Below are 19,787 nucleotides of genomic sequence, written 5' to 3'. Positions count from 1 at the left end.
ACTCCCCGTCACTCTGACAAAATCTACGATCCGGGAAGTGTGGGGACTATCTGTATACTGTAAAAATCAGATATACGCTAAACTGGAGAGATCAAAGGACGAGGGAAGAAAGGGACAAAAACGCGCATGAAGGTCCCCATTCTGAGCCGGGGAAGCGTTTGGACCGGAGCAACGGAAGGGCGTCATTTGGTTCGGTTCTTCCATGGCCGGTTGTTCGAGGTTGTGTGTCCGATTGATCGTGGCCGGTAGTCCGGGAGATCCGTTGCGCAGTTGTCACGCGTCGATGGCGTCCTGCTGTGTTCAACTGCCAATCGTACGGGTGTCGGACCGTACGGTCCACCTAATCCAACCTAATCCAACTCAGAACTTTTTCTTTATTTTATTATTTCTTATGTTGTATGAAGCCCATGGGGCAGCATTATAAATAAGGGGCATTGGCCTCCTTTTAGGGAGTTGGCTTCCTCATATCAAGAACACTTTGTAATAGCAATTTATATACAAAATCTCTCTCTCAAATACCAGATTTCGGTCATATCTGTTGTGTTTATTTCTAGCACTTCTTCAATCAAGTAGCATTCATATATTAGTAATTATATAAGTATATAGCAAGTCGCCGATTATCATTGCTCTCTTCATATCGTATTATATTTATACCTTCCTTTCACCAAGTAGATTGAGACTTAACCACATATCTTATACCCACTCACAAATTTAATTGATTATCCAAATTCGGGGTAAACAGTTTTAATTATTTTTCCCATCATTGATATTTAAACAATCATAACATGCCCTATAATTGAGGTGTGTGTAGTCTTCAAAAATAATAACTAGAGTGAAATGACGAAAAGAAATTAATTTGATCTTAAACTTTTAAAATAATTAATAATATGAGACAACTATTTTTGAAAATCACGATAGATAATTTAAGAACCATGAAGTATTATTTCAGCAAAAAAGAAAGTGTTCCATAGCTAAGAAAGGTATTTATAGCAAGTTGTAGTAGTGCGAAATGGGGGACAAAAGAGAGAGGGTGTCCGTGACTCACGAGTGGCTTTCCAAATTGGGATCCACTCTTTTCTTTTTCTTTTTTCTTTCTAATTCATTATCAAAGAGATGTCTTTAAAGGGTGCGTTTGATACGGAGGAAATGTGTTTTGTAATTTCGTGTTTGATTGATCAAAAGGTTTTGAAAAATATTTTCTCTAGAAAAACAAGCTCCTTAAAAATGGAAAGATAGAAAGTAGGGAAAATAAATTTTATAAGTGACATTCCAAGTTCATTGTCTCCCCTCCATCTATCCAACGCCCCCGTCCCCTACCCCTTGGCCATCTCACCCCCGAACCCCCACTCTCTGCACCAGCCCACCCATAGTGTTTTGCTAGATCATATATAAATGCTTTTGGTATATTACTTTTTTGCTTATTTGCCAAACACTAGAAATTAAATAAATAAGAAATCAACTTATTTTTCATATAGAAAATGTTTTTCATGAAAATTAAAGCATTATCCTTTATACCAAAACACCCTAAATCTTAAAGCTAAACGGACAAATGCAGAGCCACCTAAAGTTGCATGTGAAAGCAGAAAGTCTCCTTTGAGCCACCTAAACTTCAGCTTTGCAATTTAATTAGAAGCTTAGCTTGTGTTAGCTAGACATAAATCATATGTGTATATATAGTGCATGAACTTTGTTGCCACAATATGGACACATGGTAAGTTATATAATCACCTTACATCTAATAGAGGGAGGTTGTTCACCCCACCACCCTCGGCAAAAAATTTCAATATACATATAGGTTAAAGTTTATGTGTTTATGTACATATATAAGTTTTGAATGCCCAAAACAAATGCAAAAACTTAGCTGAGTAAAAATCCTGGATTCTTCACTACCTATAGTCCTTGACAATATTTTTATTCTTTTAGTAATTCAAGAACTAAAGAAAACAATACAAACTATTGGTCCTATTAATAAAACTTATATTTCATGGAAAACGATTCATGAATTTGTCAGATTACATGTATTCCTTGCATTTTTTTCCTCTTCATGATCATGAACTAAAAGAAGCAATAAGATATTTATTCTAGTAATTATAAGTTGTGGAACACTTTATCGGCTTTTTTTAGGAGGGTCGGGAGCAGGGGTGTAGCCAAGTGGGGGCAAAGGACTTCATCCGAACTCCCTTCGGCGAAAATTTATACTGGATATATAAGATTAAACTTATTTTTTATGTATATATAATAGATGCTAAATCTCCTTAACTTCTTGATATATATATATCTTTATATTTTGAACCCCTAAATAAAAATATTGACTCCGTCATTAGTGCATGGAACATAGATAGGAAAAGAATTCAATCAATAATTAATGGAATTAGTTGAGTTGTTTTGGGATCTCTAGCAGCATTCGTTGACGCTCCTTCCTTGGAAAGTTTTTGAATTTCCCTAAGGCTTGTAACACATGCCTTCCCACTGATTTCATGTATTACGTAAAAACTTGTTATCTTTTTCAATTATGAAACAACAAGCTACTTCCTAGAAATATGACTCAGAAATCAAAGCCACGGATTCTCTTGTTCTTGCTTGCGCACCTTTTATTAATTACTACTCCCTCCGGATCACAAAAAAAGAGTCCACTTAGCCTTTTTTTTTATAAAAAAAAAAGAGCCCACTTAGCAAATCAATAAAGAATTAACCTTGTTTTTTCATATTTGCCCCTATTAAGTGTTATATGATCAAATTCCAGTGCCTATTTAATTAGGGGTAGTTTAGTCAAATTATCTATTCTTGTCTAGGAATTAGTATTTTCTTAAAGGGTGTGTAAATAGCTAAGTGAACTCTTTTTTTGATCCGGAGGGAGTAGTAAAGTTTGCCGCGCGAACAATTAATAAAATTTGTATTTACAAAATAATTAGTCGTGTTTGTAAATCTAGGTAAAATAGAAGATTAAATTATTATGTATATTAGTAATCATTTTTAGAATCATATTTTTCAATAAAAAGAATATTAATTAAATATCATTCATGATTCTATTGGCTCTTTATAATTCTTTTAACATCCTATATGAAACAATTGAGTAAAGATTTGTGCAAAACAACTCAATTCAATATAAATATGAAACAATCCACCAAAATTAGCTATGTATACTTGAAAAACAAAAAAAAAATGAAACTTTAAAAAAGAAAAATACTGAAAAGTTGCAGGATACATGGTGGCTAGTAATTATTTTTACCTGTAAAAAAAATGATGTCACTTCCTTAGCTTATTATAAAACTAGTGAATATGTCCGCGTTTCGTGCTGTTAAAAAATTTAAAAGTAAAATATTGTCGAATAATCTATGTAATGGAGTAATTTTTATTAAAAATAAAAGAAAACCATTACTTTCTATAAGAGTTCCTTTTCCATAAAGTTGGTGAGTAACACTTACCTTTTTCTCTTGACGATATAAATTGAGCAGTAATCAATTAAGTAGTCTAACCAGAAAAAAAAACAATTTATTATAAACTCATGATTTCGAAATAGCACATACAACAAAAATTGCTAATGATGCAATACATATATGAATTTAGGATCCATGTGTGATCTATTGTACTTGGTAATGGCTATGTGACAATTTTTCAGATAGTATCTCAAAGATTCATTGCAAAAGTACAACTTCCTAACAATTGATTTTTTTTTACGTAAAGTTACCTTAATTCTTATAAAGAAAATTGAAGTTATATCTAACCTTTTAACTCTCTCATTTACATAGACAAACAAAATGACAAAAGATATTGATTAAAAAATAATAATAAATGAAAAGAACCATGCAAATAAAGACTCAAAAAGGTCATACTTAGCAGGGGAGTTGGCCAAAAGGCCATGAGTATTCAGAAATTGGTTCTTTAGCCACCATTTATGACGTCAGCACATCAGAGAACTGCTGTGTCAAATCTCAGCCCCAAAGTTTTGAAAACTACACTTTTTCCCCCTCAGCCCCAACATTTTTATTAGTTGGAATAGAAATAAAAACAAAATATTTCCCTCCAAAAGCTCTCGTTTTCTGCTTTTTTCTGACCATTTTTCAGGCGAAAATTCTGACTTTTCACCGGATAATCGGTCCCCAACGATGGCAAGCTTCCATAGTTCAGCCATTGTAAGTAAAATCTAGTAGAAATCGTTGAGAAGGAGCTTTCCTCATTGTTGTAAAAGCTCACTTTTCTGGCGAAAATTCCAGCCTCATTCTGACATTCCGTCACTTCTCCATTCAAATACGTCAGTTCGCGACTGGTAAGAGCTTTATCCCTTGCTCTTTTTGATCCTGCATCTGGTACAGCTCTCCGGTCAGTAATAAACCATAGTCATTGACCAGGCATAGACCGAAGTCATTGTCAATTATATATTTTATTATGGCGTCGATTCCAGAATGTATTATAGTAGGTGGTTATTACATGGGTGAATGGGAGGAGACCCCAAAATGTTGGAATTGGAATTTTGTGAGCAAGGTGACAGTGTCGATTGTCGTGCGTCGCAATGGTATGTATAATGACTTGGTCACGAGCGTAATGGAAAGCGAGGAATTAAATTGTAACATCCCGTAAATTCGAGTTAGGTGGGAGTGTATGAAAAACCAGTATTAAGTTGATATTTTAGCCATATGAATCCATTCGGGATGAATTCGGGTGATAAACGGTTGTTTTGAAGTCAAACTAAAAAGTGAGGTTTTTAAGGGTGTGTTCGGTATGGAGGAAAATGTTTTCCAGAAAATGTTTTCCAATTTTCTCACGTTCGTTTGGTCAAAAATTTTGGAAAACATTTTCTTTTGGAAAACATTTTCCTCAAAATTGAGGAAAATGACTTCCCTAATAAAAGTAGGGAAAACAAGTTCACAAGTTCATTCCACCAACCACCCAACCCAAACCCCAACCACTCCCAACCCCCACGCACCCCACCCACAACCCCCCCTCCCCTACGCGCAAAGAAAAATATTTTTTTTTGAAAAAAAAAAACTTGACTTTTTTTTTGCACCCCACCCCGCACCCTACCCCCCTCCCCCGTAAAAAAAAATTGAAAAAAAAAAAGTTGACTTTTTTTTGCACCCTACCCCTCCCCACCCCCGCATCCCTACCCCCTACCCCCAGCAAACAAATTTTTTTCCCCAACCCACACCCTACCCCTCCCCCACGCCCGCACCCCTACCCCAGTCTCCCCACCCCCCTACAAAAAAAATTAATATTTTTGAAAAAAAAGTTTTGACATGTTTTTTGTTTTTTTGCACCCTCAACCCCCACCCCACACCGCACCCTACCCCCCCACCCCCAAAAAAAAGAAAAGAGGAAAAGTTGACAATTATAAAAATTGAATGTTTGCGTGGTTAAAAATTAAAACTTTTGGAAGGGGTGATGGTGTATTTTGGGTAGGGGTGTGTGGTGAAAAGATTTGTTTTTGGGGTAAGGGGTGTCTGGGGGTGTAGAAACCCGCAAAAGACAATAAAAAACTTCAAAAAAAAAAAACAAATAGGGTTGGGGTTGGGGAGGGGGGCTGTTGGTGTGGTATGAGTTCCACGCAAGGGGGAGGGGGTGATGGGGGATGTGGTCGTGTAGAAGATTTAGAAAAAAAATTAAAAACTTCAAAAAAAATGTTGTTGGAGGGGGTGGTGTATGGGTTAAGGGAGTGGTTGGGGGTGGGGGTGCAAAAAAATTTAAAAAAAAATAGAGGGGGGGGTGGGGGCTTAGGGGTGGGTGAGTGGAAGTGGGGTGTGGGTGGTATGGGGGGTATGGGGTTGGGTTGGAGTTGGTGAGGGTTGGGGTGGGGATGGGGGTGTAAAAAATAAAGAAAATCAAAATCAAAAGAATTTTTTTTTAGGGGGGTTAGGGGAGGTGGGTGGGGTGGGAATGGGGTTTGGGTGGGGTTGGGGGTATGGGGTTGGGTTGGAGTTGGTGAGGCTTGGATGAGTATTTTCCGGAAAACGTTTTCTATCAACCAAATGAATGTTGACACCCAATTTTGTCCCGCCTCTCCTCCAAAATACCTATTTACGCTTCTAATATTTTTGGAAAATTAAAAAATATATATTGTATTTTACTATAATTACTAGCCTCTTATCAATACCGGTATTTCATTATTCCTTTATAGTTACTAGACATTATTATTATTATTATTATTATTATTATTATTATTATTATTATTATTATTATTATTATTATTATTATTATTATTATTATTATTATTATTATTATTCACAATTTTTTATCATTTCGGCATTTTACCAGCTTACGCACACGCATCGCATTTATCTTTGCATAATTAAATAATAGTGTTTATTTATTGTGGATTTTTGAAATATTATTGCACGGCTATTACAACGCCATTTTTTATCTGAGCACCAATAATTGCATATTTTATATTAAGTAATATTTTAACACAAGTTATTTAAATAGGTCTTTTATTTAAATGTAGTAGCCCCATCAACTCATACTATTTTCGGGCCAATTCACAAAACCAGTCCACATTTTGATCTACCTGACATCATTTAATTCACCCTAGCCCAAATAATTAACCAACATTTTCGGACCAGCCCACTCTTTTAACTTTGCCCAGCCTATATTTTAGCCAAACCAGCCCATTTTTAACCCGACCCGGTCCAGCCCATCCCTTATTTTCTTTAACCCTAAATCCCTAATCTCTTTCCCATTTTCCTCCGCCGCACCCTCTCTCTTTCTCCCCTTTCTCTCTCTTCTCCCCTTTTCCGCCGCTCCTCCACTTCTCCTCTCCCTCGCACCCGCTCCTCTCCACTCACCCCTGTCCCCCCACGCTCCTCTGTCCCCCCACGCTCACTGTCATCCCCCCACTTAATCTTGTCTCCCCCGCTCCTCTCAAACAAACCCTAATTCGCCCTATATATAATCGTTGTCCAAGTCAAGAAGGAGGAGGATTTTTGGATGGGTGAAATCCCTCAAGAACAGAGGATCTTTGTTCGTTTCATAAAAATTCCTCCAAGAATCCGTTTTCTTTTAGCCGTAGAAACCCCCTGAAAATTAAAGGTTGGAGAACCCCCAAAATTGCCTTGCAAAAACGAGCTAGTGGAACCCGAAATCCCTAAAAAATAAGGAGGATCTTTTGATTCAGAAAGTCCCCTCAAAAACTGAAGCTTTCGAATCGGTGAAACCCCCAAAAGAATAGGACCCTTTTCATTCAGAAAATTCCCAAATAACTGATTTTTCGGTTCAAGAAATCCCCTGCAAAGTATATTTTTTTAGCTGTCACAATATTATCTAATATCGATTCAAAAAATACCAAACGTTTTTTTGGTTTATTTTCTGTTGGCTGTTTCGAATCCGAGAGGATATCGACTTAGAACTTGGTGGTGTTTCGAGGTAGGTCGGAGACTCGAAGCCTCACTTCGCTGCACCCGAAGAAGGTAATTCTCCCTCCCTTTTTTGCTTTATATATGTTTTCTGCAATCGTCGCGTATTTTTAAAACATGCGGATTTAGCTAGGTAAGTTGATTAGCATAATGTTTATGGCAAGATTTGAGTGCTGTTAGCTTTTAAATTTTATTATCGGCATGGTTTAATTTTGCTTTCATCTGCTGAGTATGTAATTTAAGTTTCCTGTGGTTAATTAGCTTGTTGGTTTATTTATGCTTAATCTTCATTAATATGTGTGGGATTTGCTCAATTTGATTCAAAGGTGCTTGGCAGCATATGAACTAATATATTTGCTTAATCTTCTCTTTGGCTTAGATTGATGTGTAAATTGATATTGATGCCTAAGGCGTGCTCATGTTTGTTTAAGTTAAGTTCAAGGTCACTTGTAAGCTATGGTGTTTGATAGACTGGCATGGTTTTTCTCTGCGATGGGTTAGTTGAGCCATTGTTTTTTTTTTTTTTCCAAAATATGTTGTTGATACTAGGATAGCATCTTCACGCCTACTGGACCTGAAACTGAATTCATTGGAGTAAAAAATATTTACTTTGATTCAACAAGATGTACTAAACCTTTGCATGCCTATATGGTTTTTTTTTTGTATTTTTTTATTTATTATAAGCCTCGGATTGTATTTTCAAAAGAGCTCCAAGCATTTTAAAGTCAATTCAGCATCTGTGGACTTGTGCTCTTACTTTGTTGAGTACTGTAATGGTGATTGAAGCTTCTGTTGGCAGGATCTGTTAGTCATGCATCAGATAAACCTGTGGTTTTACTTGGCTATAGTAACAACATTTAGTTTAGGTTCATTATTATCCCCATACTAGTTTAGCAGAAGTCCTATTGGTACAATTGCATATGTTTATTCAGATGTTTTAGTAGTTCAATAAAGAATGTGAATGTTGTTTCAGTTTAGTGTCTCTTTCATATTAAGTTTGGCATAAGCATATTGACCCTTGGTATCTCTGTAGTTGTTGGTTTGATTTGAACCTTGTTTGGCAGTTGTATCATGGTAACCTCACTCAAAATATGAGAATGGCCTTCCTTATTTGATTGCAATATGTTGTTAAGGTCAGCTGGTAATAAAAAAGAAAAAATGAGTTTCAACATGTTAGATTAAGTCATAGTCCAAATTTGTTTGTAGAAGGTCCGGCAGAGTCGAACTGTGATCGTAATGGTCTGAAATGTGATTTGCGTATAAATGATAGGCTCTTCTTTTAAGCCATTTATTTGCCTTGAGCATTGAAACAGAATGGAAATTATGGTGAATAAATAAATGTATACATCTCTTAAGTGTAAATATCTTGTTCAACAGATTTCAACAGAACCAGTAGTTCCAGTACTTTTTTTTTGACATCAGAAAATTCATTTTGAACCAAGTAGAACTTCTAGGAATCATTTCATCTATGGATTATTGTTAGCCCTGTTTGTATTTCCCACATCATGTTGTATAAGCTAGAAATGACATGTCAAGATTCTCTCTTTTCCAGTCAACTGCTGCTGGTAGGCTTTAAAACAGTAGTAAAAAATGACTCTAAATTCTAAGTCTTTAAATTTCGGACTGATCTGTTGCTGCTTGATAAAATCATTGTTATAGCTTATTGTTTTGGTTGTTGAGTGTTAAAAGGAAGAGCAAAGTTTAACCAGAGATGGGATCTTGAATCTTAAAATCACTAAAAATGAATCATCTGATCACTGATCGCTTAAAGTCTCTACCCTTCAAAAGCAAGACTGATTTCCTGTCCTTTGCCATATCTTTTAGTTTATAGCATGTGCAAGTCTTGAAGTTACTTATACATTTCTTAGTATCATTTTGAACCTAGCTAAAACTTGATGTTGTTCTTATATCATGCCTGAATAATTGAGCCTGTCTGCTGGTGTTTTTACCAAAACATGATTAGTTGAATAAAATGTTAAGTTAAATGAGTGATGAGTTATCTGAGATTGGTATAAAGCCTATCTGATCATTTGTTGACTTAGACTGATAGAGTGTGATATGATTAAGAGAAATCCTGGTCTAATTTGGAGTAAGCTTAAAATGCCATCCGTGATAACGATATATAGTGTCATTACGTATGCTTAAGAGTTAGTTTAAAGTGGGACCTGAGTATGCTGAATTTGTCTTAATGTGGCTGTTCCTATATGTGGCTGCCTGTTACTATTGTTTACTACAACATACCACCGACGGTTTGCTGTTTATCTGGTTGAATTACTACTGCTATATATCGCTTTGAAGGCAAAAGAAACTTATTGTTTGAAACCAAACCTATATCTGGGGCCATGTCTTTGGCTAGACATTGTTTGACTATTGTTGGTTGTTGCTCAATTGTTATGGGCTGCTGCTCAGTTACTCTTATGGCTGTTGAAACTCACTTTGTGGCACTTCCCTGTTGCACTTTATGTTACTTTGCTGCTGTTCATTACTGCTACCTAAGGCTGCTACTTGGTCTGCTTGCTGGTGTTATTTCTTGCTAAAAACTGAACAGATCACTATACTAAAAAATAAAAATGAACACATCCTGTACTTGGTCAAAGATCGTTGATTCGAACATGATACTACGCTTGGGTCGATGAAGAGTTGTCTAACTTGAGGCCTCACTTTTAAAAGAGCGGATTTCTATACTCGATATTATTGAAAGGAATAAATATTCTACTGAAAAGAACAATACTATATTTGATCCACACCACAAGTTTTAGTAAGAATCTGTGTCTATTTACTGCAATGTCTTATATAGGAGTGTTTCGATACAGTTGATGCAAATCGCTGTTGCAATTTTAAGTTTGCAACTCTGCACTTGGTTTGGCAGATCCTACGTCGTAGTATAATAAATTCTGTATTTCAGTTATTTGTTGATCTAAATAATACTATCAAAGCTCGATAATGTATACGCGCACGCCATGTACTGTTCTGTTTATAAGATATATATGCATATACACCAGATATACATCTAATATACACAATCTACCAATCTGTTTCGAGTTTATTTTTTTTTACGTCTAGTCTTTTGTTTTATGCATGATCATCGCATACGAGTCCGAGGGACTCGTTCTTCTCCCGCATTCTGTGTTGGGCTAAAAGCCCAACGACGTCTCCTCCGTATCTGGTTCTACCCGCAGCAAAGAAAAATAGAAAGACATAAAATTTTCTGGGTCAAAGCCCAATAAGCAGCAACAGCCCGTAGCCGCAACATATAAAATTTACTGAGCCTAAGCCCAATCACACGCACAGTTCCAGCAGTTGGGTTTTAAGATGGACCAGATCCATTTCATCTTTTCTTTCTCTCTTCCTCATTTTGTTGTTGTGTATTTATATTTGCTTTGTATGACTAACCTTATCTTATTTTTATTAACTTAGATGAATCCTAATGAATTGGTAGATTTAGTTTTAGTAATGGGTAGTTAGTTTAAGGAAGACTAACCGTCAATTCCATAAATTTTATTATCTTCTTTTTATGTTAAAATTATTTATAACGTCTAATATTTATATTTTATTTGGAATGATTGATTCGCAAAATGACATGACTATATATTTTTATCATAAACGTTTCAAGACGTCATTAATATGTCACTATAAATTCAAATATATTTTATAGGAAACTCATTCAAGTTGAAACAATCATGCATATTTTTAAGCTAAGCATAATTAATATAACATATTTTAAATTCTATTTATAAGTCTAGATTTTTCTATATTGCTACATTCATATAACATAAGTTGTTCAAAGTTCAAAATTGCTAAATCTTTTTTTTTTCAAAAGCTATTGTTTATGGGCAAAATATCATAATTTCATACGACTCTTATCTTCAAAGCATGTATTATATTTTCATATAAAGTCTTAGCAATATTTAAGCTTTATTTTAAATAGCATTTAAAATCTTCTTTATGCAAATTATTATATTTTCTGTATTTTAAACAACATTCTTATATTTTCCTTAAAAACTCTTAGCAATATTTCTTAGCCATTTTCTTGAAATTTAAAGCGTCTTATTTAGCATTAATTAACCTAAGTTTGGTCGGATAACCGTAAGTTAACGGATTCTAAAGGATGCCTAACCCCTTCCCTTTAGGATAATATAGAGCCCTTACCTAGAATCACACTGGTTAAGCAGACTATTAACGGAGGTTTAGTTTTAACTTTACCTTAGTTAACATTTAGGTGTCCTAATTCACCGTTAAATTAATTAGGTGGCGACTCCTTAAAATAAAACAAATAGGAATCACCAATACGTCATACCCCTAAATCAACCCGGGTTAAAATGGGGTGTGACAATGAACATGAGAAAATAAGTAAGAAATTTACTTATTTTCCACTACCCAAACGAACATGAGAAAATTCACTTATTTTCTAGGAAAATATTTTCCAGAAAAACATTTTCCTTGGAAAACATTTTCCTTCGTACCGAACACACCCTAAGGCCTTCTAAATTCGTCTAAGTCTGAGACAGTCTGTACTTATATTCAGTTCTCGGGTACTTGCGTTAGGAATTTGAGAAAACTCAAAACATGAAAGTTGTAGGTCTTTGGAATACCTTTCCAACAATAGATTATAGAGCTCAAACGGAGCTCTGTGCTAGTAGTTATGCCCGTTTTACTAGACGCTACGCAGTCTGCGCGATCGCACACCAGAGGCAGTGTTACTGCCTTCGCTGTGCAATCAGCTGCGCGGCCGCGCACCGAAAACGTTTTTTTAAAATCCTAACTTCGTTATATTCATTCCCACTTCGTTTTAAACCAATTTTTCTAAGGTAAAGAAAACCAAAGAAGTCTCTCTAACCCTAAGGTGAGTCTCTTCTTGATCATAAATCATCTCTCCAAACCCTAGGTTCTTGAAAATTCAAGAAGAGGAAGAAGAGAGGTGTGTGGAATTCGTCTAAAAGGTAAGACTTCTAAGTTTCCTGAGTTTATTGTTAAGTTTGGGTTAGAGTAGGAAGTTCTACAAGGTTAGAATCCGCTAATGATTCATGGAAGGGTTCAAGAACACGTTTATAGGCTTAGAAAATCCCTAGTTTTTCGATACATAAAGAGAGTTCGTAGAAACAAATAAAGCTTTAATCTTTCTCATCTAAATCCACTATAGATTGATTTTTGAACCTTGGGAATTCCGTTTTGCTAGCTTTTAGCGGGATTTAAGGTATGTTTCTCTTTTGAAATCTTATTTTGGATGAAAATCACTTTTTGAAACTATTATTGGAAGTATAAATTTTATTCAAGGTTCTTTAATGAATGAAAAGAAAAGTAATCTTTTCATGTTTTTTGAACTCTAATTCATGTCTAAATGGTGGTTAATGTATGTGAGGGGACAAACCCACATTAAACCTAGATTGTAACAAATCCTATATATGTATATGATATTATGAACGTTTTTCTCTATAAGAGATGCTTAATAATGATGGTTAAGGGTTGGTAATGATATTCTCATTGATGAATTAGGATATGGAAATCTTTCGTAAAGGAGTTAAACGTTTCCAAAACATTGACTGGAATAACTTATGTTTTCAATATGGCATAATGAACCTTAATGACAATTGATGATGTGACTACATTACAAATGAATTCTGAATTGGCTTCTATGCTATGAAAACTGGTTTTTGTGTTTTGCCTAGCTACTCGGGAGGAAGGGTAGCAACTATAGATCCTAGTGTGATAATGCCTAGCCATTCGGGAGGAAGAGTGGCCAATTCCGGGTTCGCTACCTGGGGTGTGATTATGCCTAGCTATTTGGGAGGAAGGATAGTCACCGTTGAATTTCATATTCTGATGTGATGCTGTAATACCTCGTACTTTTAACGTAAGCTTTAACCATGATCTTAGACTTGGAAAATCAGATAAAGAATGTGGGAATTGGAATTTCCCTGTTCAGTTGTGAGATATTGGTTTACGCCCATGAACAGTGGACGTATTTCAATTTACGGGCCGTAAACCAAGTCGTAAACTGGTACCAAGGATTTCTGAGCATTCTGGATTTTGGCAGTTGAATGTCATATTGTTAAATACGGACCGTATTTCACTATACGGCCCATATTTTAAATCGTAAACTGAAACCAAGAATTTCTGAACATTCTGGAATTTGGCATTTTGATGTCACATGGTTAAATACGGACCGTATTTCAGTTTACGGCCCGTATTTCAACACATATTTGGAATTTGGGAAAACTTCCTTGATGAAAGTTGTAGAGCTTTGAAATACCTTTCCAACGGTATATTATGGACGTCAAACGGACATCTTTGCAAAGAGTTATGGCCATTTTACTGAAGAGACGCAGTGCAGTCCATATTGCAACATACGACCCGTATTGCAGTTTACGACCCGTAAACTGAAAATACGGCCAGCACAGTGCTGGACGTAAACTGCATTTTCCCAGGACAGTATATATTCGTCCATACCTGTTTGAATCATTATTTTTCATTCCTTCAAGCCCTAGAACGACTTCCTACCCTCTCCCATCATCAAGAACACCAAGGTAAGCCTACTCCAATTATTCCAGCTCAATTCTAACACCTATCCTTGTAATCTAAACAAGAAATTATCATTCTAAAACTAGGGTTTTCAAGAAAACCTATCTCAAGGTTCAAGAATTCAAGATTTTGGAATCTTCTTCAAAGCTCAAGTCTTTAATTCAAATTTTGGAGCAATTAAGGTATGTAGAACTTCCATCCACATGTGGGAATCTCTACGTTCTTCCCCATGCTCCGTTTCTTGATATCCATGAAGTTCAAACCCTAGGGCATTAAACCCAATATATTGGTAGCCCGTATTTATGTATTTATGTACATGAATTTTGTATCTATATTCGTTATTGTATTCCTAATCTTCCATTACGGTTATTAGGAACCCTAGCTTAATCCATGAATCATGAATTCTTCCTCATGTATTCTCATTATGTTTATATGAAACTTTATGATTTTATGTAGCAAGTTACAAGCATGTTTTCAAGTCAATTATATATATATATATATATATATATATATATATATATATATATATATATATATATAATTATGAACTATTGTTATTACTCATGAATCAAGAACATGTTTGCAAGACTATGACAAGTTATCTCATGAAACCATATTACAAGATATTTCATGAAACCATGTTTACAAGTTATTTCGTGAAATCATGATTACAAGTTATTTCACGAAAATCATGGGCTTCTTAGCCAACTATATTATGTTCATGTTTTTGGGAATTGCTTAGTTAACCGAGAAGGCTCAGATAGCCTGAAACTACGTAGCCACCGTAGGATAAGGGTTGTCAGCAAGGAGGAAACACCTTCATTATGCAGTTTGGATCCTTACATGCTTATTATTACTTAAATCTCATATCCCTGGCAAGGTTGTGAGTGTTCTGCTGGTAGGACGCAAGTACCAGACCATGTTGTCGGTTATACTATAGCATTCCCCACGTTACAAGTAGTTTTACATACAAGTATTGCTATTGATTACTGTTTTAAGACTTCACTCACGTTTCATGTTCATGTTCAAGTTACATTCAGTTTCAGTTCATATCCTATATCTATGTTGTGCCATGTTCTTCATTTCAGCAGGTTTTACATCCTAGTACTATTCACCATATACTAACGTCCCTTTTGCCCGGGGCCTGCACTTCACGGTGCAGATATCGGTTTTCAGGAGCATACATCTGCGCAGTAGGATCACTTCAGATATCAGCTTATTGGTGAACCCCACTTCTCTCGGGGTTCAACATGGAGTCTGCATTAGTATTCAGTTTATGGTAGTCCAGGGCCATGTCCTGGTAGTTAGTATTCAGACATGTTTTAGAGGTTTCATAGACATATGTTAGTTCACAGAGTCAGTTATGCTTTTATGTTTGCAAACTATTGTGTTTCCATGATATTTCATGTTATGAGATAAATTTCAAGACTTTATTCCGCAAATTACATTTTCATGATTTATTTAAATTGCATCATATAGATTATATTGTTTTGATGCCCATGTTGACAATCAAGCCATGAGGTTCGCTCGGACACATGCAAGCAAGGCCCGAGTGTCGTGTTACGCCCAGGCCATGGTTCGGGGAGTGACAGATGTGTTATTATGATTAGGGAACCTCCAAGGTCATCCCTTCGTTATGATTGATTTTTGGGTCTATATTGGCAAGTGTGATATTCCTATCCTTTAATGGAACTGTTGTCAATAATCATGATCAACTTAAATGGCATATTTGGAGGTTGGAGCTTGACAAGGACTTTATAACCTGTTTTTGATAATAGTGTTTCGTTGAGATAAACAAGCTGAATAACTGTTCCCATATTGTGTCACACTATCCTCAGAACTGATTTCTTTATATGTTATTACACTTTATTTTAATATCACTTGTTGTTCCCGAGGCACTCACTGAGTACGAAGTACTCAGGCATACCATTGTTGTTTTTTATGGTACGATAGGTAATGGAGAAGAGCAGGTTATTGACACTTCAGGTGCTTAGGAAGGACTTGCAATTGCTGCTGACTTGGTGAGCCCTCATGTTCATTCGTGGGACACCCTCATTTCATTTATTTAGTATTTTAGCGGGTAGCGTCCTGACGTGTTAGACAATCATTCTTTATCTTAGAAGCTCCATAGTATACATTCTTGTGGGTAGTTGTTGAGTTGTTTAACTCTTGGGCATGTGATACGTTTTGATTAAGTTTTATGATATTAAATACTTCCGCTCATTTTATTCTTACATCATGACTTGTTTAATTTATTTTATAAACTGTTAGAGGTGATTATTGAACCTAGCGGGTTCAAGTGTTATTGTGCATCTTCTAGGTTTTTCCGGTGTTGTTCATGACGTCGGATGCTGGTCACGTCTAGGGTAGGTTTTGGGGCGTGACATAAATTATGAGCCTAGTGACTTGCGCATTAGTTATATGATTAATGCTTTGGCCACTAGGGGAACTACCCATCCTTCTTTCATAACGAAGGATAGGCAGGCGGTATTGTACATGCTTGATGTTGCTGCTGATGGTTCTAGGCCTGTTTTAAGAATAAATGTTGTTGAGAGGTCTCAAGTTGGTTCTACATCAGCAGCACCACCCCCACCCAAAGACCCACCACTGCCACAGCCGCCAGCCAATGAAGCTTCAATGCAACATGAGGGCATGGGTAATCATTTTATGGATATGGATGATCCTGATAGTGATGACGAAGAGTGTGATGGAAATGATGGGGGTGATGGGCAGCCACCAAGTGGTTCACAAAGCAACCACAACTTCAGTGATGGAACCGATTTTTAATATGGGCAAAAATGTGAGAACAAAGAGTATTTAAAGGTTTTATTGAATAAAGTTGCATTAAAGACCACGTTTTGTTTTACACCAAACAAGAGTAACAATAAATATTATAAGGTGGAATGCACCTCTCCTGATTGTGGTTGGATGTTGCGGGTCAATAAGTACGACAACTCGGATAGGTTTCGCATTTACAAGTATGTTAGTGATCATACTTACGGGGTTGAACACGTTACGAGAACTCATAAGCATGCCTCGGCAGCTGTCCTTGCATTAGTCTTGATGAATGACTATATTGACAACAAAGGGCCAACGACAAAGGAAATCCAGAGGACGGTTTTCAAAGAGTTCCATTGTAAACCAACCTATTGGCAGTGTTGGAACGCATGTGTAATGGCTAAGAACATGGTTAGGGGGACACCGGAGCACGGGTATGCTTGCTTACCGGCTTATTTGTACATGGTTAAAAATCTATATCCAGGTTCCAAAATTTGCATTAGTCTTGATGATGCAGACAAGTTCAAATATTACTTCGTAGCTTACGGAGCTTTCGTTCGAGGATATAAACACATGCGAAAGGTTATTGTCGTTGACGGCTCGCATTTATAGGGCAAGTATAAGGGTGTGTTGTTGTCCACCGTTGTATAGGATACTGAGAACCATATCTATCCAATTGCTTTTTGCATGGCGGTCAAGGAGTGTGATGAATCCTGGACCTACTTCTTTGAGCAGCTGAGGTATATACTCACCGATGAACCAGACTTGTGCATCATCTCTGATAGGCACAAGAGCATAGCCAACGATGTTTCCAGAATGTTTGAGCATGCTCATCATGGACTATGCATCAAGCATCTTGGTGATAACCTTCAAAAAAATTTCCAATGTAGAGATTCTCTTCATGTGTACTATGATGCAGCAAAGGCATATGGTTACCAGGAGTTCAATCAATATTTTTGGCAATTAAGGAATAAATGCCCCGAAGATGCTAATTGCCTTGAGTTTGATATTGGATTTGACAATTGCAGCAGAGATATTTTCCAGCAAACAGGTACGATGTGCTGACCACAAACATTGTGGAGTCGCTAAACTCCATGCTGAGGGATGAAAGAGAGTCCCTTTGACTGCCTTATTCACTTTCATTTCTAGGAGGTTTGCTGAAATGTTCAGACAGAGACGTGCACATATTAGCAGTTCAATCAATTTATTTGTGCCTTCGGCTGAAAAACGGCTAAGGGAAAAGATAAATGAAGGCGACTCCTTGTTTGTCAATAATATAAATAGGGATGCCGACGAGTTCACCGTAATCAGCAGTGTCCTAACTACCAAAGTCAATCTACTGAACAAAACATGTACTTGTAGAGAGTATAACTTGGTAAAATTATCGTGCGCTCACGCAATGGCAGCCTTGATATTGAAGTACAGACCTGATTATGGTTCAAGCATCTACGAGTATTCCTCGCCCATGTATAACGTTCAGTCTTACATTCTTGCATTTGCTGAAACTATTAATGTAGTCCCTGCAGAGTCAGAATGGGAAGTCCTAGAGAAGTATACAAACATGTATATTCCTCCACCCCCTTACGACCCCAAACTTGGAAGGAAGAGAGTGAAGCATATTCCTGGCGTCTCGAAATCTTTCAAGTCCAGGGAAAGTAGCAAAGGGACGAGAAACAAGTGCTCGATTTGCAAGGGGGCTGGTCACAAGAAAACAACGTGTTGATATTTCAGAGAGCATCCCACTTGATTTTTTAAATTTGAATGTACTTTTATTGTGTTAGTTCAATATTAATCAACTTTATTTTAGTCTATCAAAGACTCTATGCGTGTTTATAATAAACCAGTCTGTTGGTCTATAATGGTTCATAGTTAGGAAATTAATCTTCCTTTGGTAGATCTATACTCCCCCAATTAAAACCCTTATCATGCGGAACTGAGTAACGTAATGATTACATTTTCATACTACTAACGTTTCATGTCTAATCACACTGATAAAATACAAATTTAAACGACACCTCCATGCATATACCACGTGTCTCTTAGCCATTGCAATGAAATGAAATATATTGTTGATGTTCATATTTCTTGTTTTGTGCTTTATTTATGTCCTTTTCTGTTTGTTGTATTTGATTTCTAACCGTCGAAATAAAGCTAAGTGTGTCGGGTCTATTAATAAACATAACTATAGTAAACGATTATGATCATGTAACGACCCGTTTGGTCATTATAGTCTTTCCGGCACTTTCGCCTCTTTTCCGAGCTTGGTTAGTTCAGTTTTGACCCAAGGAGACCGTTGACATGCTTTCCGAGGTGTCTAGACTTGATTTGTGCGACTTTTTGTGAAATTTGGACTCTAAGCAAAAAAGAGTTGACTCAAGTTGACTTTTGGATAAACAGACCTTTTTCAAAAATTCGTCGATTTCGAGAGGTCCGGATGGTCGTTTAGAACTTGTGTGTATATATCGTTCGGTTCCTAATGCACTCGAATGCATTTTGGTACTTGGGTTGGGAAGTTGGAAATGAGGTATCGGGTTGACTTGATCAACGAGACCTCTGTTGGAAATTTTGAGGCCACGAGTGTGTTCGTAGCGTGTTTTTATGTGGGTCTGTGTATGTGATTTGTGAGCAGATGGCCTCGGGAGTGGTTCGGGATTTCGGTTAAGACTTAGAAAAATGTTTAGGATTCTGGTACCTGGTGTCCGCAAAAACGGCACCAGTGTCGTCCCAATGGCACCGCTATAGCGGTGGGACAACTGCTGGGGCGGCCAAGCTTGTTTCGCCCAGACCGTCGGAAGAAGCGGGGACGGTGGCGGCCCCGATGCTGCCATGGCGGTATCGGGCCTGTTATTTCATTAAGTGTGTATTATAAAGCCCTTAGTCTATCATTTATCACCATTACGAAAATTGATCTCTTGGGAACTGTTCTAGAAGATTCCTGGGGAAAACTCTTGGTGCTAAGTCTTGCTAATCTTCTTACTAATTCCTTATTCCTAATCATCTTAGAATTCCTCTTTCCTTATTAGTTCTTTAGTAATGGAAGATAAAATTTTGATTTAATGAATATTCTACCTAGGCTTTTAAATGATGAACTGATTGGGTTTATGCTAGATTATGATGTATCTAAGGTTATTAATCATATATCTTCCA

General features: G+C 36.6%; 1 protein-coding gene across 1 annotated transcript; it reads left to right on the top strand.

The window, feature by feature from the left end:
- The first annotated feature begins 17,327 nt into the window (after positions 1-17,327).
- LOC132612857 (uncharacterized) lies at positions 17,328-18,363 on the top strand. Its single transcript, XM_060326936.1, has 2 exons — positions 17,328-17,698; positions 17,790-18,363. Exons 1-2 carry the CDS (start codon positions 17,328-17,330, stop codon positions 18,361-18,363), a joined length of 945 nt encoding a protein of 314 aa, XP_060182919.1.
- Positions 18,364-19,787: the final 1,424 nt, after the last annotated feature.

This window comes from Lycium barbarum, chromosome 10 (genome assembly GCF_019175385.1).
Source record: "Lycium barbarum isolate Lr01 chromosome 10, ASM1917538v2, whole genome shotgun sequence".
Classification (NCBI taxonomy): Eukaryota; Viridiplantae; Streptophyta; class Magnoliopsida; order Solanales; family Solanaceae; genus Lycium; species Lycium barbarum.
This window is presented reverse-complemented; position numbering and strand designations above follow the sequence as displayed.

Bases quoted from the DNA above. Each gene is read 5' to 3' on its own strand.
- LOC132612857 (XM_060326936.1), top strand. From the start codon at position 17,328: ATGGCGGTCAAGGAGTGTGATGAATCCTGGACCTACTTCTTTGAGCAG. The intron at 17,699-17,789 runs GTGCTGACCACA...TTTCATTTCTAG, and splicing joins TTCCAGCAAACAGGTACGAT to GAGGTTTGCTGAAATGTTCA.